The 26,705-nt window shown below is 37.3% G+C and overlaps 1 protein-coding gene across 3 annotated transcripts in view; it reads left to right on the plus strand.

Moving 5' to 3' along the window:
- Window positions 1-26,705, plus strand: part of LOC149840982 (NAP1-related protein 2-like) — a 70,151-nt gene that overhangs the window by 16,816 nt on the left and 26,630 nt on the right. For all 3 annotated transcript variants that reach the window (XR_016431621.1, XM_090004606.1, XM_090004607.1), the window contains exons 7-9: window positions 11,421-11,484; window positions 11,749-11,805; window positions 11,890-11,943. Coding sequence is in view for 2 of the 3 variants with exons in the window: in XM_090004606.1 (XP_089860732.1) it covers window positions 11,421-11,484; window positions 11,749-11,805; window positions 11,890-11,943 (175 nt within the window). In the remaining variant the exon portion in view is untranslated. The remainder of the gene's footprint in view (window positions 1-11,420; window positions 11,485-11,748; window positions 11,806-11,889; window positions 11,944-26,705) is intronic.

The raw sequence follows: 26,705 nt of genomic DNA on the forward strand, positions 1-26,705 counted from the left end.
GGTATTCAGTTGGATTTTCAAAAGGAATTCCATCCTCTAATCTTAGTTTTGCATTTATAACTTTTGGTGTGTCAACCTTCTTATCATCAAAGATTTCAGATTTGGCAATAACATCTGTAGCCAGTTTCATTTGAGACAATATATATCCTCTAGGTGATTAAGCAACTTCAATACCTAGAAAATATCTTAGAAAACCAATTTCAGACATATCAACATGTTTTTCAAGAATATTTTTAATTTCACTAATTTCCTTTTTGTCATTCTCTGTGATGATCATATCATCAATATATAACAAAAAGATAACCATAACAATAACTGTATCTTTGGCAAAAAAAAATAGTATCAATATAACATAATTTATATCCCAAGTTTAACATAACATTGCTAAGCTTGTCATACCAAGCTTTGGGGGCTTGCTTAAGCCCATACAAAGCTTTCTTTAATTAAAAAACTTTCCCTCTCTCAATCTCAAGACTGAGAGGAGGATCCATGTACACTAGTTCATTTAAGCTACCATTCAAAAAGGCATTCTTAACATCAAGCTGGTAAATAAGTCATTTTCTAATGGATTCTAAAGCAACGAGTATTCTAGTACTCATCATACGAGTTATGAGAGCACAAGTTTCTTCATAATTTATTCCATATTCTTATGAATAACCTTTGGCCCCACTAACCTAGCCTTATATTGTAACGACCTCAACTCATCCTCGTTGAAAAGTGATTTTTTTTAAACAATTGCGGAAATCAAAACCCAAGGAGTCGAGACATCACGGACTTAATACATTCCAAACCACAAGGGATCTTACATTCAACCATCCAACAAAATAACTAACTTCATTAATCAATAATCAAAGTTTAAGAACATAATCAAATCAATGTCTAAAATTGTGAAGCCACACCGTTCCAAATAAAATATCATAAGAAGTTAAGCAGTCTCATAAGCTCCATATGGCAGACGTCCTCGTCATTGGGCTTCAGGTCCTGTGAAAAACAGAAATTGTACTGGATAAGAATCGAAGTTTCTTATACGAATTCTTCTAAAAATCCAAATAGGCAAGAAACAACGTAAATCAAATTCATGCAAGGTTTCAAAGGAAATAAACTACAACTATCTTATAATCTAAATAACCATTCATGCTTTTAACAACAATTATCATGCAACAATATCTCATATGAAACAGAACAGGTAAGAATGCATGAATTAATGCAGAATAATAAATATCCATGATTTTAATACACATGCATGAACACATTATTAAGTTATTATCAGAGTTTTCTTTTGTATGTATGTCCATATTAAATGCACACAAATTTAATTTCATTTTTCATTAAAACCTGTGGATACTCAAAACGGGCACAACAAATTCCTAAACTTTAAGATAAGTTTTCAATTGTAGTTTAATACACAATTTGTATTTTGTAACTAGAATTCACTCTTGTTCTTCGATCGATATCAGGATTCAACACCATCCATCAGAACATTAAAAATCAATATCTAATATCGGGACACCAGGGAAATCAACATTTACTGATGCCACTTTCTTGGTATACCAATAACAACAGTTGTATCTACGCACCAACCTCAGGCAAAGTGGCAGAAAACTCCCTAAAATCGTGGCTACGAGGTTAACCACTATATCGGGTTCAAGGGTACAATCACACACGGAGTTTTTAATATCTTTACGGTTTCGCAAAACCGCCGTTCATGATTCCCACACTGTGGAAGGGACATCAAAAAAGAAAACATTAATTTTATTGTTTTATCTCTTTTATCTTTTTATCAAAAGATAATTTTTTTTCAAAGGTTCATTTTGCAAATCAACATGCAAACCACAACACATGACCTTGGCCCGTTACAAAGTTTAACAGTGCTATTAATTCAGAAAACCAATAATTTCAAATGGATTTTGCAATGCATAAAACAAAACTTGGAGCAACAAAAACTCCTAGCTCACGTGGCCTGTAGTGGCTCACATCTGACCACCGATGCATCTTATGTTAAAATCCTCAGTGAACATGTTACCACGTACATTCAAACATGTCCACAATGCACATTCATTGATACACAATAAGAATGCACATATAAACACAATTTACATATGAACACATGCTTTCATGATTCATCTCATGTATCTCATTCACTTATGCACATGATCGTGGTGATGCGACTTCAATCTAATTTTAAAATTCATGTGTTCATGATATGCACATCTATGCGAACATGATATTTAAATTCATGATCATGCATAACCATTAGACATCCTTACCAAATTTGGGCATGCTTGGGTTACAAAACATAAATACCGAGACAAAGCTAAGCTGCCCCCATACACCGAACAACACTGACATGCTATTGGCAACATGTTTCTCATGCATAAACATGCAGCCAATAGTGTTTGACAGCAGACAATGTTGCACATAAATATGCAACCTTGTTCTGCCCTATAGCAGCCCACCAAAATCATAAATGGGATACCTCTCACAACATTAAGAAACAATACAATTTCAGCCAAACCATGACAACATAAAGGAAACTACGATTTCAGCATGTTAAAAAGAAACGGAAGAAAAGAAGTCTAAGCAACACTGTTGTTCATAGAGTAAACAATTTTGTATGCTCGGTAAACTTCCAACCCTACCAACCAATACACATAACCAGATAGTATGCAGCTTAACCTATGTCCGAACTTGACACGGGTCCATAAGCATCTAGTTAACATGAGTCAAAATGAATCACTACACAAACCCAAATTCTATATAAATGTACCCAGTTCACTATGCAAGGTTAATTTGCAACAACATACTTGTCTAATTCACAATCTCCGTGACTTAAGAAAAGCATATTGATTCCTTCACATGCTTAATAGATTAAAACATATAAGTCCTATCACATGCGCAGTACAAAAACCATAAATTCCTGTAAACAACCTTAGGAAATTCTAGAGACCAAAACAGAATTTTAACCGATCATTGTGACGATATCAAAACCTGTTTTGGGACCACCTAACAGAGTCCAATATAGTCTGGATATAACACTGTTAATACTGTCTCGAATTAACGTGATTATGAAGCATCAACAACAGTGGCGAGAAATAATATATCACTGTTATACACTTTGCAAGTTATCGACCCTACTGTCCTTACACAACCAACAGATTTTTAACTCATGTACGCCTTACTGACAGTTTTTAAAACACACTCTCAAAACCGTTTCGATAAACATAATTATAGTGACAGCACAATACATCGATAAGGGCCCTATGATAAAGCTGGGTAAAATATATCCGCTGCACAACTTATCAAAAAGAAAAACTCAGACCTGCGAAAATTTCATTAACAGCCAATGGTTTTCATTTTATGTGATCATGTCTTAATGACAGTCCAAAACATAAACACTTCAACAGTTAAAATCAGTCTGCTAAGCGTGTGACAGGCAAACCTGTCCGTCATGAGTTAAGAATAACCCTGTCTGAATCCCACTGATATATATATATATATATATATATAAATATAAATATAAAATCATGCATAAAGCACGTTCTTGTCATGAAATCAAAAGTCTGAATCTGAAATACATAACACAAGCCATGCATACTTCTAAAACATTGGATCCTACTCTTGTGCATCAATACATTGATTGAACATGAAAAAAAAAATCAGATTCATAGTTTCCATCTAAAAACCCCACATAAATCTGATTTAGAGTATTTCTCATTATTCAAATCAAGAGAAGAACCCGTACCTTTGTTGAAGTTTGAAAAAGGACTGGAAGAAATATCGGACGATCGGAGAGGAAGAGGGTCTCCTCCTTTTTCTTCTTTCTTCTTCTTCATCTCTTTTTTCCTCTCTTTCTCCTCTTCCACGATTTTCCTTTCTCTCTCACTCTCTCTTTCCTCTTTCTTTCTTTCCCATATTTTTTTGAGTTTTTATAGAGGAGGGAATCCTCTAGAGGGTGACACCCCCTCTAGGTTCCCATTTGGGTTGGGAGATAGAATCCTCCTTCACATGGGATTCTATCTCCAACCTCTTTTCTTTTCTTTTCAAACTTTTTTTTGTTGACTTTTCTACTTTCTGTCTCTTTTAATTGCTTACCATTTTTTTTGTTTACTCAACTAAATTAGGCTCTTCTGAATAAATTAATTATTAATATTTATTTATTTATTTATTTATTAATTAATAAATATCCAAAAAGTTCCAGAGGATGCCTTATATCCCTCTGGGAGTCTTTCTAACTTCAAATTTCTTTAAATTAAATCTTTATACTGAATTTAAAACTTTAATTTCGTTGGACCTGCATTTTGGCTTTGGATTCAAATCCAAGATCCAAGATCCAAGATCCAAGATCCAAAATCCAAATCCATATCCAATATCCATATGGATCTTGAACTTGACCAAGTCCTAATTAATATGGTCTTGGATTGGGTCCATATCCATATTAACTTTGATCATACGGATCGGATCCAATCCGATTCAATCCAGATTCGGTCTCATCGAGGTGGACCTTTTTTGAAAAAAAGCGATTTTCGGGCCAACCGTAGCCCGAATTCAGAAAAGTAACATATTGACAAATTCAAAATTTTGAGGTGCGTCTAATGATATATAACTTGAATTTTACTTGAATTTAACCCGAATTTCGCTTGATTTTAAAGGTCAAAAATACAAGTTTTATCATATCTTGTTTGGCTCGTTTAGGTCTTATCAACAAGACTTGGGCCAAACCCAGACTCAATTGACGACACCTAATATTGAGTATTTTACCGATTTTTCTACAACGCATCCAATTTTTTTGAAAGTCTCATAACTTAATATAGTATAAATCCACACTATATTACATATATCTTTCTAATGATCCATCGCCTTTGGTGCTGACTTTATATACCCACCTACATCTTATAGTATTTTTCCCTATTGGTAATGGTTGGATTTCCTAGGTCTTGGTTTTCTCAAGTGCTCCTAATTCTAGGTTCATGACATCAATCTGTTCAGAAATTTCTTTAGCCTCTTTATAGATTGAGGGTTTATAAAAGGAGTGGATAGCCATAAGAGAGACTCTATATCTAGGTGAGAAGCTTTCATAAGACAAAATCTTTCAGAATGTCTAGAAGTTCTACTAGATTTCCTAATACTAGTTCTCTTAGATTTTGTTTTTGAGAATACTTATCTAGTGCACATGGAGGGTTTTCAACCGTTCGTCTATAAAGTCATCAATATGCATATCATCGAGATCATTATCAACATAATTAAATTCATCATAAGATTCTTTTGGCAATAAATCAAATAAAAAGGAATACTCAAGATCGTCTGCTTATCAAAATCAAAACCAATTCCATTTTTGAGAAAGTTAACATTTCTTGGGACATATAATGTCATTTTTCTTATCATAAGATCTATAACCTTTTTGGTTATTTGCATAACCAAGAAACACACATTCAGTGGCTTTGGAGGATAATTTGTCTTTTTTTTTCAATAAATACAAAACACTTGCATCCATTTTTTTAAAAATTTTAAATCTGGAGAAGTTTTATAAAGTTTTTCAATTGGCGATATGTTTTGTAAAGATGATGAAGGCATTCGGTTGATAAGATATATCACGGTTAAAGCACCTTTAACCCCAAAATTTTTTGAAACATTTTTGGAGATTGTAGTTTCAACGATATGATGATGCTTTCTCTCAGGGAAACCATTCTCTTGAGGACAAAATCTTTGATGTGAAATCTCATTTTCTTTCAAATAATTTTTGAAATCATTAGATAAATATTCTCCCCCTGAGTCCAATTGAAAAATGATAATATTAGTTTGAACTTGATTTTGCACAATTTTATGAAATTCTTTGAAACAAGAGAATACATCAGATTTTTGCCTAAGGAAATAAATCCAAGTATACCTATTATAATCATCTATGAATATAACATAATAGGAGAAACCTCCTTTTGACATGACTGGAGCCGGTCCCTCATACATCCGAATGCACATGTTCAAAGTGTCTGGTAGAGATAAAAGTTCTAGAACCATAAGGAATTTTCTTCATTTTTCCAAGAATACATTCATTACATATGAACTCTTTGGAACAAGAGTCTTTAAAAAATAAAAAAGCGCTAACTTATATACAATAGGATGACATAATCTTTGATGCACACAAAAACATCTTTTTTCTTAACAAAATTACAAAATAATTCTTTAGGAAGATGAAAAAATCCATGTAGTAGAAGGTTTCCCCTCCTATCTCTTTTCTCAATCAGCTTCCCTGACTGTCGATCCTGCACCCAACATTTTTTTCATGAGAATGATACCTCATACCCATAATCTGAAATTTGAGAAATCGATAGTAAAAAAATTTAGTTTTGGAACAACTCTAACTTTAAGAATTTGATTTTTTTTTGAAATATTTGAAAATGTTCAAATACTTTTTATTTCTAAATTAGTTCCATCGGCCATAGTAACACAAATTATAAAAGGATTTTGTGCATTCAAATACAAAGGGTTTTAAAGGAGTCATGTGAAAGGGGGCACCAGAGTCAAGAATCCAGCAAAGCGTACCTAAAGGAGAGAAAGTAGACACAACGACATCAGAAGTAAATGCAGAGGAGTTTTTAAGGAATAGTTGAAATGCTTCTGTTAGATGTTTAATTTAATCCTTAAGTTCTTCTTTGATGGTACTTTTACCACATTTTGGTGGTGTTTATTCAATGGTTGTCACCTTTCTTCTGAGCTTACGACAATTTAGTCTAATGTGTCCAACTTCTTGGCAATAATGACAAATAACTCCTCTTCTTCCTCCATGGTTATATGTACCTCCTTCATTATTATTTTTCTAAAATTGAGGAGGTTTATACGTTTTGACATTGTTACCGAGTCTTGTCATGGCAAAAACCTCCTCACTTCCCTTAGTCATGACAAGTCGTGTCTTGACTTGGTATATTTCACCAAGAGCATCATCAATAGGGGTAGTTTTGATCCTATGTAAGATGTTGAACCTAACTTGCTCAAACTCGGGTCCTAACCCAAAGGGGAAACAAAACAAATGTTCTTCCTCGAGTTGCTTTTGCCTCATTTCAATAAATGCTAATTCATCCCAAAGAGGTGAGAGGATATCATAGTTATGTCTTAGACTCTTATTACCTTGTTTAATCATACAAATTTTCTCTTGAAGAAAATATTTTCGTTCCAAATCTTTTTGTACAACATTTTCTTGAGAAAATTTCAAGCCTCACATGTTTTTTGAATTTAACTATACTTGGCGCAATTTTGAGTTCCATACTATTAAAGAGCCAAAAGAGAATTTGGGTGTTTCGGCTTTTCAGTACTCCACCTTGATGAGATCATCTTTGGGTGCTTTTTTTCTTGCTTCTTTGCCATCAATTTTATTAAGAGTGAGTTGTGGTTCACATTAAGTACTACTCACCATAGTGACAAATGTCATGAGATTTATGAAAATATCGCGAGAAATTGCCTGAAAGTTTAAAACTGCAATTTCTTGCGAGATTTTCAAACTATTGCGAGATTTATGAAAAAACATAAATACCATGATTTAAACATGATATTTGCGTTTTAAACGGCTATTTATCGTGAAAAATCATGTATTTTGATTTTTAAATATTTTTTATTAATATTTTATTATAAAAACATTTTTATATTTTTTAATTTATTTTTTAATTGTCGAGATTTTGCCGAAAAAATGCGAGATTTATGAAAAAATTTCAATTTCTAGCGAGTTTTTTGAAAAACGAGAATTTGCCGATAAAAACGTTTGTCACTATGCTACTCACATGTCCCCATAACTTCTTTTCCTTGATATGTTGCTCCATGGTGGTGGCCCACATCAAATAATTGGAGTCATTTAGCTTGAATGCAACCACCGTCATGGATTCTTTTTCGCCCATCTTAATGAAGAGAAGTTGGAGAAGTCTCTTTTCATGCAATCATGAACTTTGGAGAAGTCCCTTTCCTTGTAATCACTTACACAATCCAAGAGCTGTAGGCTCTGATACCATGTAACAAAACAAGCAAAAATACAAATAGAAAACCCACAAAGGGATTACAACAAACAATAGAAATCGCACAAGCAATAGTCCACTATTGGACAATACAACATTCAAATGAGAACAATCACAAATATCTTTGTTATGAGAAATGCTTTGAAAAGCATCGAGTGAAGAACCCTGTTTATAATCCAAAAGGCAGGCAAAGGGGGCAGCCCAACAACTATTTGGGGTTGTCCCAACCAGAGTTACCGGAAGCGCCTAGGTAAGTGGGGAAGCGCGTTTCGGAAGCACGAAACGTCGGTCTTTCGAAACGCGCGGGGAAGTGCCATTTTTAAATGGGAAGCGTGCTTCCCTTTTATGGGAAACACGCTTCCCATCACGCTTCCCCCACACTTCCCCTAATTTTTTAAATTTTTTTGTATTTTTTATTTTTTTCGCTTCCTAGGTCGCTTTCGGTTCGCTTCCGAGACGATTTTCGATTCGCTTCTAAGTGGTCCCACGCTTCCCTCTTCCTAAAATTTTGAAAGTGCGTCGCTTCCCGCTCCCGCTTCCTCAACTGGCAACCATGGTCCCAACAGTCACATTGTAGTTATTAAATAAAAGAGAAAAGGAAAATTAAAAAAACAAAAAGAATAACAAGGACCCCTAGTGGGTTGACCCTACAATAACAGAAAATGACTAAAATACCCCTGATGGGTATTTCAGTTTACATACACAGTAATATATATATATATATATATATATATATATATATATATATATATATATATATATATATATATATATATATATATATATATATATATATATATATATATATATATATACAACTTAACAAAGCCGAGCTATGAGCCAACTCATTTAGGTAAATGAGTCGAGCCTGAACATGGCAAGCTCACTCATGTAGGCTCGTTTTACATATTATATATTTTATACATTATCATATGTGTTATATACACAAGATGCATATTATATACGTTTTATGTATGTGTTATGCATATATTCTAATGAAATCAAAGAGTGCACAAAAGCAATCCCACTAATGGGCTATAAGAGAGCAAAGTGTGCACAAACACAAAAACCACTAATGGGCAAAAATACAATACACTAGAAGGGCACATACCAACCACTAAGAAAGTGGGAGAGAGCACAAATAAAATAATAAAAATATTTTATAGAATGCTTGAGGCAAGCATCACATGAATAAGGACAAGAGGTCCCTTTATATACAACACATAGGGCCTTGGGAACTCCCAATAGTCGTTGGAGCTCCCAACGGCTAGAAATATGATCGTTGGGAGATCCCAACAACTCTATGGTCTAAATGACCATAGAGCCCCTAACCTATTTCGAAAGGACAAAATAATAAAAATAAAATAAAAAAATACAAAATTGTCCGTAGAGGACAAAACCTATTACATTGAATAAAAAGGACAAAATCTAGAGGGCATTAATTATTATAATACAGAAAAATAATGGCAATCCATCTTGATATACGTTGTTCATTCATGGAAGTTGTGGTTTCTAGCAATGTAGATTGCACTATTGTTATTGCAACACATCTTCGAAGTGGTTGCTAGCAATGCAGATTGCACCATTGTTATTGCAACACATCTTCGAAGGAGTGGAAATGATGACACCCATATATTTGGTCAGACTCCTCAGCCAAACAGTTTCAGTAGTAGTAGTTGCGATCGTCCTGTATTCAGCTTCAGTTGGGGAGAATGACACTTTGTTGTTTCTTATATCTCCACGATATAAGTGAATCCCAAGAAATGCATAGTATCCTGTAGTAGAAATATGATTATTGGGGTTGCCATTGTGTATATATATGGATGTTCTCCCTCTTTGATTACTATGCCTTTTGGCACACTCTCTTTATTGAATAAATTATATTTTTATCCTCTTTGTGGAGTTTGTGAGAGTGATTATTTGGAACTCTTTGTGGTTATCCTTGTGAATGTTGTAAGTGTGTTCCTTGAGAGAACACTTTCGTTGATGATTGGAGAACCTTTGGTTCGTGATTGGAGTCTTCTTGTTTCATTACACCACATTGTGCCAGGTCGAGTTGAGTCTAACGTAGACCCGAACCTAAAAAAAAGCAAAATCTTCTTTCTCCCGAAACCCTTGACTCTCTTCTCCCCTCTAGCTCTCTTCTTCTCCTTTCTTGTTTCCCCCTTCTCTCGGTGACTGCAAGGTCACTTGAGAGAGTGAGAGAGAGGGTTGGGGGAGGGGGAAACGAGAAAAAGAGGGAGAGAGGGGTACCTAACTCCTCCTCCATCTTCTTCACCTCTTTTTCTCCTTCTTCGGAACCCGGAGAGAGAGATGGGTTTGTTGGGGATGTCACTTACGACTTTCTCTCAGGCTCGCCACGCGATTGAAGAGATGATGATGGGCTCCCCGTATTCTCTTAATCCACCGTGAAAAGCCATTTAGGCACATTCAGAGAGAGAGAGAGAGAGAGAGAGAGAGAGAGAGAGAGAGAGAGAGAGAGAGAGAGAGAGAGGTGTTCCTCTTTTTTATTATCTTTTAAAATTTTTGAACACCCCCTCCCTTTATTCATTGTTTACCGAACACCCCCTTTATTCATTTTTTACCAACCCCCCCCCCCCCCCCTTCTTTATTTATTTTTTAATTATACCCCCTCCTTTATTCAAAATGCCATCTCACAATTCCTGCATTGGATTGGACCTTCATATATATGAATCTTGCATTGGATCCATATATATATATATATAGCTGTGTCCTTGTACCCTCATTTTAAATTGCCGTGTCGTACCCGTACCCATGTGACATAGGTAAACACAACATGGTAATGAATAATTATTTTTGAGAGAGAAAACAATAAACAATAAATTCATTCTGTGCCAGTGTTTACAATTAATGACCCAACAACCTGGCAACCTTATCTTTACAAATGCATGATTTTATGAAAAATAAAAAAGGGAAGAAGATGTCGCAATTAGAAAAATGTCTTTGTTGGGTAAGCTTTGGACTTTGTTAGTTGGATGAATCCAGTCCGTTTAACCTGTTTTACTGGATGACTAAATCATAGCCACCCATTTGTTTGTTTGTTCAAATGGTTAGCTTGACATGTTATGTCCAATGAACTCTTTCGTTCTTTTTCTTTTTGGCACTGGCATGTTAACTTCCAGATGAATTCTCAGGATTATGAGAAGTGGAATCAGAAGTGTATTATACGCTCCATTTAGTTTTCCTACTTTTTTGGGAAATTTGCCATGACTTTCTAAGATTTTTCTTTTGTGTATTCTCCGGCAAAATTGCATTGCTGATATTTTAATAATAATCGCATTGAAGACCTACACCCTAGAAAAACATGCCAAAGCAACAACTATCTAAATTATGACTTGTAGTAATTTATCTAGTGTTCCTTTCTAGATATTTTTTCTAATTTATGGTTTTCTCTTGTTGATGCAGTTTTTTTACATGGTTTAATGAAACTCAACAAAAGGATGATATTACAGAGGGGATTCACGATGAGGTAATTTTGACCTTTATTACCAGTTTCTGGCTGATCTAAGAAACAGCCTCTGGTGCATCAAGCATGATGCTGATAATGGCATCTATGTTGTGAGTTGCATCATGCCAATGTGACTTATATTTTGTTCCTATATGAAAGTGGAAGACAACTCTCATCTGCTTACAGATCATGGCTGCGGAACAGAGCTAAACCCAAAATATCTTTGCTTAGTACCATTAGGTTGATGTTGTTGTGGTTTAAATCTGTACCCTTCTGCTTTTTCAGGTGGCAGAGATAATCAAGGAGGATTTGTGGCCCAACCCTCTAAAGTACTTTAACAATGTAAGTGACTTCTATGTCTTGCTGATTCCTCTCTTTATGCAGAGTGTCGTATGTCTTTTTTATCTAATTTTATTGCCAATGTAGGAGGCTGATGAGGAGGAGTTTGATTCTGATGAAGAAGATGATGATGGTGAACTTGTAAGATTTCTTCACAGTTAAAACATCAAATACTACATTTTTGCCTATTTCTTTTTCACCTTTTACATGCTGTATTTTGGTTTGGCATAAGATTTTGTCAAACATGTGAAGCTATTTGGTACAACATATCTTAGTTCCATACTTGACATGCCTGTTTGGTGGAACTTCATGTGTGGTTAATGGTGTTCAATGAACTGAGTAGTTCATTAATTACTTGGCTTCAGTTTGATAAGAGTTCCTCTTGAACTTATTTATTTTGTGAACCTTAAGCTTCCGTATATTAAAACAAGTCAAACTCAGACTTCTAACTTAGTTCGCTAAAGTTCAATAAGATTATTTAGAGATTGTTCACAAAGTAACATGTGTCTAGTATTTAGTCACTTCATTTCATAAACAAGTGTTCTGGCATGGTCATAGATTGCTTCACCTGTTTTAAGGTATCCCAGGTACAAGTCTACTTTTCTATTACATTCTTTACAAGTTTAAAAAATATTATCTTTATTGAAAATGTTCTTAATGAGCAAACTGAGCTGAACTTGAGCTTGGCTCATTAAACTCAAAGCCAAATTGGCCTCAAACCTATGTCACAGGGACTCGGCCAACTGGGTGCCGCACCCCGGTGCGGTCAACCTGACCCTGGGTGCAGACTGCACCCAGGGTCATTTATGTCCAACTTTTGGACTTTATATATATATATATATATATATATATATATATATATATATATATATATATATATATATATATATATATATATATATATATATATATATATATATATATATGTCACATGGATGCGGGTGCGGCACTTTCAAAAAACTTGGGTGCGGCAAAAAAATAATAATATATATATAAAGTCCAAAAGTTGGACATAAATGATCCTGGGTGTGTTGACTGCACCCAGGGTAAGGTGGACCGCATCGGGTGCAGGTGCGACACGGGTGCGGCACCTAGTTGGAGAGTCCCTGTGACATATATATATATATATATATATAATATTTTTGCCTCACCCCCGCACCCAGGTTTTTTGAAAGTGCCGCACCCCCGCACCTGCACCCATGTGACATAGCCTCAAACTCAACACAAGCTTGAGATCAGATGAGCCAAACTCAACTCAAACTCAACCCTAAGTGTAGGAAAGTATGATATTTTTGGCAAGTCTGAGGTTTGGATAGTTCAGTCAGAAAGTGCAACTATTGGATTATTGGAGTTACCATACTTAGGGTGTTGGATACATGTCATGCTTGGCTAATGACTTCATGACTCCAACCTCCCCTCCCCTCCCAACCTCTCCTCCATCCACCCCATTCAAAATAGAAAAATGAAAAAATGAAAAAATGAAAACAAAAAAGTTACCATCATGGAGTATTTTCTTGCAGTTGTTCATCCTTATTCCGCCATAAGTTTGAAGTTGTGATTTGGTTTTCTTTGCAAGAATCAAGGTGCTTTTCATTCTCATTAATCATTATACTTGTTGTAATTCATATGGGCTTTGATTGGTTTATATTGGAAGAATTACCTCCCTCCTTTCCTCTGCCAGTGAAATCAGCAGCAAATCTAATCCGAGGAGAACAGTTTCCTTTTAGAGAATATCAATTGTAGTGCCCATGTAGGATATAGACATCATATTTCGTCAAGACTTTGATTCTCAAGATTTATCTATTGAAAGGGAAAATTGTATAAAATCTTAACATGCAAGAGGCCATCAAGATGCAGGCCTGCTGTTGTAGTTGTTCCGTTATCATGCAAATCGTAATTTTCAGTGCATTCTTTGCTAACGAGTCATGTCTTTCTAGAGAGCTGGTAGGTTGGGTCTTGACATTGAATATTCAATGACTGATAAGAGCCTTTCACCAGCAAAACATTAATTTGTAATTTCACATGCACAATTTGGTTGGCTGATTACTTGCTTGTAAGATAAAGGCTTAAAGAGGCTGTAAAGAGAAGCCATGGAAGGACTGTGGAGGATAGAATCTTAGGGAATGAATCTACTAGGAGCAACAAAAAAGGTGAATAAGGTGAAGTACCTTGCAACAAAGAAGATTAACAACTGAAAGGGCAAGCAGAAAGGAAACTTCTCTTTGTTAATGCACTTAGGGTCCATTTGAATGCCCTGATTTTGAAAACCAATCTTGAATTTGTGAACTGAGGATTTGAGATTCGCATATTTCTAGCCTGATACCTCCCCCCCATCTCTTTCCCCCTCTCTCCTGATCGAGCCAGAGATCCATGGATCTGAATAAAAAATGTATCTTTGATCGTCATTAAATATAGGTCTGAGATTGTGTTTTAATCAACTCAAATTTGGTATAGGCTCTGTTGAAAGAAGCACCAAACCCTAGGTAGAGAGAGAGATAGAGGGAAAGATAGAAGAGAGAGAGAGAGTGAGAGGGAGAGACGGCTGCATAGAGAAAACACTTCTTACTTTCATTAGGGCTTCTCTCTATGTTAAATAGAGAGAGGCTAAAAAGATTAATTACATCTAAGCCCTCTATGAAAAATAATTTCAAATAGCCTCTAATATAAAAAGACTTAACTTAAAACCACCTATTCTCAACACTCCCTCTCAAGCTGGAGCATAGATATCAATCATGCTCAGCTTGTCACAACATTTTGAGAAATTAGGTCTCGCCAGGGCTTTGGTAAAAACATCCGCTACTTGATCTTCGGAAGATACATGATCGGTGCAGATAAACCCAACTTGAACCAGGTCACAAACATAGTGACATTCAACTTCAATATGTTTAGTCCTTTCATGAAATAGTGGGTTGTTGGCAATATATGTAGCAACTCTATTGTCACACATCATCAACATAGGAAGGGATACTTTCTCTTGAAGCTCGGTCAAGACTGATTTTACCCACATAATCTCAGCTGCTGTCTGGGCCATTGCCCGGTATTCAGATTCAGCACTCGATCTGGCTACAACGGTTTGTTTCTTACTCCTCCAGGTAACAAGATTTCCTCCCACAAACACACAAAATCCAGATGTTGACTTTCTATCTTCGACAGATCCTGCGTAATCTGCGTCAGTGTAGGCAACCACATCCAACGATGGATTTTGTTTAAACAACAGACCTTTACCAGGAGATGACTTTAAATACCGAAGAACCATCATAGCTGCATCCCAGTGAACTTTTGTAGGTTTGTCCATGAACTGACTGATTTTACTCACGGCTAATGAAATGTCAGGTCTATTAACAGTCACATATAGCAACTTACCCACCATGGATCTAAAGCTGACACTATCCACATAGTCAGACTTCTCATCGAACATGTGAGTTTTGGGATCCATTGGAATATTAGCTGGCTTAGCTCCTAGCATTCCAGTCTCTTTTAATAAGTCCAACACATACTTTCTTTGAGACAACACTAAGCCCTCTTTGTTTCTTGCAACCTCGATACCCAGAAAATATCGAAGGTGATCAAGATCTTTAGTAACAAAGTGCTTCTGAAGATGATCTTTTGTTGCAGAAATATCTTGGGCACTGCTCCCTGTTAATATGATGTCATCGATGTATACCACCATAACAACAATTTCAGTACTGGTTTTCTTGATAAACAAGGAATGATCTGAAGCTGACCTGACAAATCCAAAGCTCGACATTACCTCAAAAAATTTGTGAAACCATGCCCGCGGACTTTGCTTCAGGCCATAAATAGCCTTCTTCAACTTGCACACCTTTTGACACTCCCCCTGAACCTCGAACCCTGGAGGTTGTTGCATGTAGACAGTTTCATGCAAATCCTCATGCAAAAAGGCATTCTTGACATCCAACTGAAACAAGGGCCATCCATGGTGCACAACAACAGAAAGAACGAGACGAATAGTGCCAAGACGAGCAACTGGGGAGAAAGTTTCAAAAAAGTCAATCCCATAAGTCTGAGTGTAGCCTTTTGCAACCAACCGAGCTTTGTACCGTTCAATCGACCCATTCGAGTTATACTTAATGCTATATACCCATTTGCAGCCTACAATATCTGCATCTGTGGGAGGATCAACCAAGTCCCAAGTGTCTCGAGACCATAGGGCATCCATCTCATCACGCATAGCCTGCATCCAGTTGGAGTCGACTAGAGCTTGACTGTGATGAAGCGGAACAGAAGAGGCAGACAGAGCAGAAATAAAATTCTTTATAGATGCCCCAAGATTAGCTTCTGATACAAATTGCGTGATGGGGTAAAGAGTGCACTGTCTCTTTCCCTTGCGCAGAGTAATGGGAAGATCAACATCAGATGTAGGGGCAACAGTTTGCTCAGAAATACTTACTTGAGGAGAAGGAGGTGATGGCGGCATGGAGGTAGGAGGCACCCTGTGCGTGTATACTATGGGAGGGTTTCGGAAGCGAGACACACCTGACACTGGAACCAAGGAATGAGGAGGAAGCGACTCTAACGGAAAGGGAGGAATCGGCAGAGGAAGGATATCACCAAGGCTCTCCTGTAGTCTGGGAGTAGTACTTGAAAAATAAGGAATAGACTCAAAGAAGGTAACGTCCGCACTAACATACTCTTTATGAGATATAGGGTCGTAGCAACGATATCCTTTTTGGTTCTTAGGATACCCAAGGAAAACACATTTAATAGACTGTGCAGCAAGTTTATCTCGATCCTGACTCAGCTTATGCACAAAACACACACATCCAAAAACTTTAGGGGGGATAGGGAAGAGAGGAGCCTCTGGATGGAGAATTTGAATAGGGATCTGGTCTTCTACCGAGCTTGACGGCATGCGATTTATCAGAAAACCAGCTGTCAGATCCGCATCGCCCCAGTATGAAGCAGGCATATTGGATTGAATCATTAGGCACCGAACAACATTAAGGATTTGTCTATGTTTCCTCTCAGTCACTCCATTTTGCTGGGAGGTATGGGGGCATGTAAATTGAGGTTGAATCCCATTACCAGAATAGAATTGAAGTAAGTCTTTGGATTTGAACTCAAGAGCATTATCAGTGAGAACAATTTTAACACATACATTAAATTGAGTTTTTATCTCGGCAATTAAAGATTTAAGAATAACAGGACCTTGAGACCGATCTTTTAACAGGAACACCCACGATAACCTTGAGAAGTCATCAACAATAACTAGATAATAACGACACTGAGACCTATTCGGAATCCTACTCAGACCCCACACATCGACATGAAGAAGATCAAACAATCCTTGACTTGACGGACTCTGACTAGTGGGGAAAGAGCTTCGACAATGTTTTCCCAATTGACATGTTTCACACTGAAAAGAAACTGAGGGAGGTATATGAGGAACGACACGACGAAGTTTTGTCACTGGAAGGGGACCCAAACGATGATGCCACAATAGAGGACTTGAGGATGATGTACCAGTTGAATAGGCCGAAACTTCTGGTTGGTGTAGGTAATACAAACCACCTTCCTCATAGCCGCCACCAATCTTTCTCCCCGTCAGCAAGTGTTGAAAGGTGCACCCCATAGGATAAAAAATCACTCTACAATTCAAATCTTTTGTCATTCGACTGACAGATAGTAAATTCTGTGGAAACGAAGGAGCATGAAGAACATGCGACAATTGAAGAGTAGGAGAAATAGACATGCTTCCCTGCCCTACAATTGGGGAAGAACTACCATCAGCAAGACGTACCCCTTTTTGACCAGTCACAAGTTTTAAACCCAAAAAATTACTCGAATTTTCGCACAAGTGACCAGAGGCTCCAGAATCAATGATCCACCTATCACCTTGACCAGATAGGCCATCACCTGCCGAGCACACAACCTCCGCAACAGAAGACTTCGAAGTGGATGATCGTAAAGTAAGGAGCTCGTCATATTCAACCCTGCTAAGTGTTACATAATCATTAGAGGAATCTGCATCTGATTTAACCACTTGAGCCATAATATAAACTAATTGGCTAGATTCACAAAATCAAGGAGCAACCACACGCGCACACCCACAATCAACTACGAACCCGACTATATCAAGTTTTGATTTCACCAATGAAATATGAGAAAAGCGACTTGCTACTATTCAGATCCAAACTTAAAAAAATTTAAAGAAACTTGACCAGCACCTTCCACCTCAACCGCGGATGGCTATTGGTTGCAAATCAAGATCACACATCCAACACGATAAAGATGTGTCTGGTTTTCAGACTATCACACATCAGTTTTCCGCGACTACACAGTTTTCCACACCAGAGATAAACTCTGGACAAGCTTCAAATGACACAAGGAATAGCGTGTGTTATCATCACACATCAGCCACTAAGACAACCAGTAGCAGAACTCAACACAGAATCCCTCGACAAAAACCAATTCCCACAAACAAAATATTTTCTCACACTACAGGGAATCACGCCTGCTGCTTAAAAAAAATTCTGCAATAAGTTAACATGCTGCTTTCACAACACACACTTTCCAGCCAAACAGATCACGACACAGCAGGGAACAGGGCTGCTAATATTCATCTTCTGAAATCTAATCAACAAAATAGAATCTGAGATAAACTCACCATCCAGATTCACAACTAGCGATAACTTGAGCACGCAGAAACATAGGCCTTCAAAGAACTCGGCAACAATACAGTGCAGGAACCACGATACTCCCAGCCATATACTCACAGAAACCACGACAATAAACGAACTCGGCAACAATACAGTGCAGGAAATTACAGCATCACGGCAGAGATAAACACAGCAAGGACTCACGACAGGGGATCACGGCATCACAGCAGAAAATCAGGGCAGAAAACCACGATCCACACGCCACAGTCAACTTCCACGTCAATCTTCAGCAGACCCGATCTCCACTTGATGGGTAGCACCTGGCGACTTCAACCATGACAGAAAATCGAAGACTTGATTTTCTTTCCCAAGCCTTGATCACAACAAACATACCCAGATCTGAGTAAGATCTGATTCCTCCCCCTTTTTTTTCAGATCTTCACCCTGTACACGACGAGTTCTGGCACCCACGACAATTGGGTCTTCATCCACCTTCCAGATCTGGCTTCAGATGTGAGTCATGACCTCCAGTCAGATCTTCATTGTCGTGACTAGGTCTGACTACAAATCTGTCGCCAGATCTGATCTTCACCAAGAGGCGCTGATCGCTGATCAGCAGAGGAGCGATATCCACCAAGAGGTTTTATGCAGATGCTGATATTGCTTGAAGGAAACTGAGATTGGAGCTCAGGCACCCAAGATCGCACGTGGCTTTGATACCATGTTGAAAGAAGCACCAAACCCTAGGTAGAGAGAGAGATAGAGGGAAAGATAGAAGAGAGTGAGAGAGAGTGAGAGGGAGAGACGGCTGCACAAAGAAAACACTTCTTACTTTCATTAGGGCTTCTCTCTATGTTAAATAGAGAGAGGCTAAAAAGACTAATTACATCTAAGCCCTTTATGAAAAAATAATTTCAAATAGCCTCTAATATAAAAAGACTTAACTTAAAACCACCTATTCTCAACACTCTATGTATGCACAATCTGATCCCTTGGATCTAGATCCAAAGGATTCAAAAGCATCCTTAGGGTGTGTTTCACACTAGAAATGGGAGTCCCTCGAAACCAAAAGCTGCAAGAAAGCCCCTCATGGGCAGAAAATGTTTCCAAAGGTGGGGAGATGTGCCCATTGTTAAGATGGATGTACTATTTTATGTATATATACATATATATGTATGTGTATATATATATATATTAATATATATAATATATATCTTCATATATATGGTATGTATATATATATTATATATTTATATATATGATATGGCATCTTAGTTAACCTAGGTTGACTAAGACTAGCCGTTGGACCCTCTCTAATGGCTAGAAGGGCTCCTCCTTTTCCCCTTTTTTCTCTCTCTTCTCTCCTCTCTTCTTTCTATATATTGTGTGTGTGTGAGTGTGGGTTGAGAGAGTGATGGTTAGTGTTATGCATTTTGTGTGCATTTGACATCCAATAAAGCCTTTATTTTTTATGTTGTGTGTATTTTTTTAAGCCTCTAAGTGGCTATTGTGCTTGTGTTTATTTCTCTAACCCCTAAGTGGCTATTGTTCTTGTGCCCCTTTGTCTGAGTTTGTATTTTCCTCTTGTTTGAGGTGTGTGGAGACTTCTTGATCTCATTACATGGTATCAGAGCCATTGCAATCTTTATCGCAGTAAAGCTTGCTCGTGTGGATGCGAGATCGTGGTGCTCAAAAGAACTCCGTTTTCATTCTCTCCTTCCTCTCTATTTCTCTACCTTTCTCTCTCTTTCTCTCCTTGTATCTATGGAGAATGAACTAGAAGTGATTGCCACTATGCCCGTGAGACTCAATGACACCAACTATGTGATGTGGGCATCCATAGTGAAGCACAAAATTTAGGAAAAGGGTCTATGGGACTTGGTGGATGGATCCGAGAAAGAACCAAAGCTTATGCTTACCAAGAATGAAAACGACAAAGAAATTGCACTTTAAGGAGAAAAGATGCATAAAGTCATTGCCGACTATGAAAAGAGATGAAAAGAGTGAAGGATGAGTCATTCCAAAATCATGGGATGACTCATTAATAATGTTGAAATAAAAAAATGTTCTAGTTTAGCAAAGTTTGAATTTGCTAGTGATTCTTGGAAATATCTCCAAGATATGTATTCCTTAAGGCATGTAGCTCATATATGTAATCTCCAAAAAAAAGAAAGGACAATGATACAAGGAGATATGACCATAAGAGAACACTACAATGTTCTTTCTCTCCTTTGGGATGAATTAGGTCTCTTAGAGCCTAAGTGACATTGTCTACTTGACATAGAGCTTCGTAAAAAACAAATCAACTTGGAGCACTTTTATCATTTTATGAATGGGCTTAGACCCAAATTTGAAAGGACTAAATCGGCCCTTTTTCATAGAGGAGGCGTTTCATCGATAGTAGAAACTCTAGAAGAACTAACTATGGAAGATAATAGATTGAAGAAACCCTCCTCTACCAAAGATGAGGAATCGGTACTTGCTATGTGCTTGTACTCCTTTGTGTGGGTTTGTATTTTCCTCTTGTTCGAGGTACGTGGAGACTTCTTGATCTCATTAGAGTTGTTTCAAGTGAAAACAAGCAAACCATATTCACTCTTTCTCACCTGCAGATAGAGAGAGAGACCTTTGTCGGAAAGACTCATTTGAAGCCCTCATCGCATCTATAAGATCACTAAAAGGGGAGGGTTTAAGAGTGGAAAGGTTCGACAAGCCTTGAGGGGTCAAAAAGGAGTCCTAACTATTGGGTCCCTTCCCCTTTATGGCCATTTTTCACTTTGGGTCAAATGGGAGCTTTGACACCAATTTGACCAGCTCTAATGAAGCACAAGCCTCACCTTTGAGGGGTGCCTCGTAGTGAGGCATGTGCCACGCGGTTGATGAGGTGGACAACTCATACTTTGTTGCACCTCAAGGTAGAAATCACCTTGTCTTGAGGCAAGTCGCATTGCCATAAGGCAAGCTTTTAATAACAGTAGCAGAAATGGATGTAGGAAGAATTAGAAGAACGTAGGAAAACTTTTTGACAAAATTGCACATGTCGAGTGTCATAGGGATGAGCATGGAATGCAATGGCTTGGAGCCTAGGAGTGAAAGTGTTAGATCAAGAGTGGGAGTAGGCAAGAGCAAGGCCAATGATTCACCTGGTGGGTGCTTTGAATACACGCATGTACACTGGTGCGCACGCACACATGCACACACACACACACACGTGATGCACACACATAGGTGCCTAATCCAAACTCACTGGTTAGCTAGCTTCGGGTGGGTCCATCGTGGCCCAAGAAGACAATTTTCTGAGTTGGTGCCATTTTGAGTCAACAAAATATTAATTGGGATGGGAATAGTTGTAGGGGCTTTTGGGGAAAGGGTATTTGAGCCTATAAGTAGTGGCCAATTGTAACTTCATTGACTTGTAATCTATGTCACATAGGTGCAGGTGCAGATTGTTAAATTATGTATATATATACATATACTTATATATATATACATATGTATATATATATATAAGTATATATATACATATATGTATATATATATAGTTTTTCCTTTTTTGATTCTCAAAATACCCGATAGGGATATTTTGGTAAATCCCCATGTAACTCCTTTTTTCCTTTTTCTATTTTTCTTTTCTTCCTTTTTTCTTTTTTCCTTTTCTTTTTTTCTTTTTTCTTTTTACCTTTTTGTAAGACCACAAGGGCCCCACACATGTAGCCGTTGGGGCTCCCAACGACTACATGGGAGCCCCTTATGGTCCCTTCTTCATTGCTCCCTCCTCTATAAATAGAGGAGGTTTTCCTCTTGTATTGCAAGGGTTGTTCACCCTCTTTTTTCCTTCTTCAATAATATCCAACTTATGACTTTTGGTCATTTTCCCCTTTTGTGGGTTTTTTTATACACTTTTAGTGTTTGTGTTCTTGGCTCTTGGAATCACTTTTAAAGAGTGATTTGCTTTATTGGTGCTTCCGCCGCTCCCCCTTTTCATTACATGGTATCAAAGCGAGGTTGGTAATCCGGCTTCTACCTTTTTGGTGCCTTGGGACACGTGCCTCTCAGGCTTTTAAAGAAGGAAAGAAGATCTTTCGGCTCCTATGGAACGTGATTCTAAAGTTGAGCTTTCTTTCAAGCTCAATGGATCCAGTTATCTTATGTGGGCCTCCGTTGTGGAAAATCATCTAAGAGGTAAGAAACTTTGGGGTTTTGTTATGGGAACTACTCTCGAACCCTCTCTTGTTCTCACTAAAATTGAAAATGATGTTGAAAAAGCTTTAGATGGCGATGAACGCATCAAAGCTATAAATGATCATCAATCCAAAATTGAGGATTGGGAAAGTAATCATGCCAAAATTTTGGCATGGTTTATGAACAATGTGGAGCTCAAAAACTGTGCAAATATTGCAAAATTTAGAAGAGCCAATGAGGCATGGTTCTTCCTTAAGGGTATGTATACTCAAAAGGATCTTGCTAGACAATTTTTTTGTCAAGAGAAAATTCGTTCCACTAAACAAGCGGATATGAGTGTCCGTGACTACTTTAGCTCTTTAACCCCTCTTTGGGATGAACTTGTTCTTCTTGAGCCTAAATGGGTGGCTCCAGAAGATATTGAGTTAAGAAGAGAACAAATTGAAAAGGAGCACTTTTTCCAATTTCTTCATGGTCTACGATCGGAATATGAACAAGTTAGAGCATCTCTTCTCCATAGAAGTAAAGCCTTACCCATTGAAGACGCCCTTGCCGAAGTATGCCAAGAAGAAACTCGACTTGGCCTAAGTATCAAGAGTGATGAAGTTTTGGCCGTTTCTAGGCCCGGATCAAATATAAAAGCATATAGACTTCTCCACTTTAACAAAAATAATGGATATAGAAAGGGTGTGATTTGCCACTATTGCAATGAACCGGGTCACATTAAACCGGTTTGCCCAAAGCTTAAAGGAAAAGTGGCCACGGTTGGAGAAAATTCTCCAAAGAAGGAAGAAAAGTGTCAAAGAGGGAGATATCAAAGAAACTCTTAATCATATCTTTGAAGTTCTCCAACATCTTCTCAAGACTTCTTCATCTTCAACATCCAGAGCCGCCATTGTCTACTCTTCATCACCTCCAGGTACGTGGATACTAGACTCTGGTGCTTCTTTTCACATGACATCTCATAAAAACTCGCTTTCTAATGTTTTTTCCGAACCCATATCTTCTTATGTTTCAACGATCGATGGGACATTTTTAAAAATTGAAAGTATTGGAACACTTGGTTTTGAAACTTCTCAAACCTTCTTTGTTCCTAAAGTAAGAGTCGTTCCAAAAATTAATCTAAATCTTTTTTCCGTTTCCCAAATCACCGATCATGGATGCTAAGTCTCTTTCTCACCTAAAGATTGCACCGTGCAGGATCTCCAGTCAGGGAAGCTGATTGGGCAAGGCCATAGAAGGGGTGATATCTATTTTATGGATTTTTTGACTCTTCCATCTAAGTCATCTTGCAATCTTGTAAAGGACAAAAGTATTGGAATTTGGCATGAGAGACTTGGTCATCCAAATTTTGTAAAAATGTCTCTTTTTCCTTTTTTGAACAATACTTGTAAAGACAATCACATGACTTGTAAAGATTGCATTTTTGGGAAATCTAAAGCTACTCCATTTCCTCAAAGAAATTATTTCACCACTCGGCCTTTTGAACTTGTTCATTCCGATGTATGGGGACCTTCCCCTATTTTGTCCAAAGGAGGATTTTCGTACTATGTGGTCTTTATTGATGACTTCACTCGATTTACATGGATTTACTTCTTAAGTCGCAAATCCGAAGTTTTCTCCTTCTTTAAAGAATTCCATGCGATGGTTAAAAATCAATTTTTGGGAAATCTATCAATTCTTAGGTCCGACTCAGGAGGTGAATACATGTCCAATGAATTTCAAAATTATTTAAAAGAAAACAGAATTTGCCACCAACGTTCTTGTCCAAACACTTCGCAACAAAATGGTCTTGCGGAAAGAAAGCATAGACACATAATAGAAACCACAAGAACCTTATTAATCTCAAAAAATATTCCAAAATCTTTTTGGGCCGAAGCGGTTCTAACCTCAACGTATCTTATCAATAGAACTCCATCTTATTTAAAAAATCTTTCTCCATTTGAGAAACTTTACAATGTCTCTCGATTATAAAAGACTAAGAATTTTCGATGTAAATGCTTTGTTTTAACTCACAAAAATGATAAACTTTCTTCTAGAGCTATTGAATGCATTTTCTTAGGATATGGTGAAAAACAAAAATGTTATCGATGCTTTGACATATCAAATAATAAACTTTATATCTCAAAAGATGTTACTTTCTTAGAAGAAGAAAATGGTTTTCCGCATAAACCAAATGAAGATATTGATTATTCCTTTTTATTTGACTTATTGCCTCAAGAAAAGGTCATTGATGATAATGTTGAATCTAGTGAATCGCTCGTAGACGATTTTTTTGAACCTCCAAATGATGACCAAAATTTACAAGAAAATGTACAAAGGCAAATACAAGTCTACTCTAGAAGAAATGAAAGTAATCCTCCTTGTGCCCTTGAAAAATTCTATCAAAATGAGTTAACTGAGGAAACCGCTCAAAGAAGATTAAATCGTATTTCAAAAATACCAAATAGATTTGTATCTTATGATTCTTTTTCTCCAAATTTTCGGGCATGTCTGCTTGCTCTTCACTCAATTCATGAACCAACTCATTATAATGATGCTAGACAATATGCCATTGGAATGAAACAGTGGAACGGGAACTTAATGCACTTAAGAGGGCTCGAACTTGGGAAATTGTTGATCCACCCAATGGCAAGAAACCGATTGGATGTTGATGGGTTTTTAAAGTTAAAACTAAGTGCGATGGATCTTTCGAAAGATATAAGGCCAGGTTAGTGGCTAAGGGATATGCCCAAGAGTATGAGATAGATTATGATGAAACCTTTGCCCCTGTTACTCGAATGACTAGTGTTCAAGCTCTTATTGCAATAGCCTCTGCTAAAAAATGGCCAATTTTTCTACTAGATGTCAAAAATGCCTTTTTAAATGGAAATTAAATGAAGAAGTTTACATGGAGCCACCTCCGGGTATGAATTTAAATGGTAAAATTTTGAAATTAAAAAAGGCCTTATATGGACTTAAGCAATCTCCTAAAGCTTGGTATGATAAGTTTAGTATTGTATTAATCAATTTAGGATTTACTTCTTGCTATACTGACACTGCTCTTTTTGTTAAAAAAACAGGTAATTTTATTGTTATTCTTTTGTTATATGTTGATGATATGATCATCACTGGGGATTACAAAAAGGGGGTAAATGACATGAAGTCCATGTTAAAAGAAACTTTTGATATGTCTGACCTTGGATTCTTGAGATATTTTTTAGGAATTGAAGTGGCTTACTCCCCGCGAGGATACATTTTATCTCAGATGAAATTGACAGCAGACATTTGTACCAAATCTGGAATATCTGATGAAAAGAAAGTTGAGACTCCCGAAGTTATCAATGCAAAACTGAGACTTGAGGATGGTGTTGTTCTTGAGGATCCAACTCCCTATTGTCAATTAATTGGATCTCTCACCTACTTATCCATCACCCGTCCAGACATAGCTCATGCGGTTCATGCTGCAAGCCAGTTTCAGCATGCACCTACTACAGTTCATATGGCGGCTGTGATGAGAATTGTGCGATACATCAAAAATACCATCTCCAAGGGACTCTTCTTATCCTCTTCCTCATCTCTTGAATTAACTGCTTTTACTGATGCTGACTGAGGAGGAAATCCCAATGATCGTATCTCAACTACTGGTGTTTGCATTTTTTTAGGTGAATCTCTCATATCGTGGAGATGCAAGAAGCAACAAAAAGTCTCACTATCATCCACTGAAGCTGAATATCGGGCTATGGCAATGACAACAATGGAAATCGTGTGGCTCAGAGGGCTCCTTGGTGACATGGGTGTCCTCATTTCCTCACCCACCAAGCTCTGTTGTGATAACAAAAGTGCGATCTACATTGTAAGCAACCATACGTTTCACGAACGGACCAAGCATATCGAGATGGATTGCCACTACGTTCGAGATGAATACCTCAGAGGAACTATCACATTACCATACGTCACTGCAGAATATCAACTGTCTGACTTCTTCACCAAAGCGCTCCCAACTCCACGATTTATGTTTCTTCTTGGCAAACTTTCGGTCTTCTCCCCGTAAAGTTTGAGGGGGCGTGTTAAATTATGTATATATATATATATACATATACTTATATATATATACATACG

Source organism: Nuphar pumila, chromosome 4, assembly GCF_984573655.1.
Source record: "Nuphar pumila chromosome 4, dmNupPumi1.hap1.1, whole genome shotgun sequence".
Lineage (NCBI taxonomy): Eukaryota > Viridiplantae > Streptophyta > Magnoliopsida > Nymphaeales > Nymphaeaceae > Nuphar > Nuphar pumila.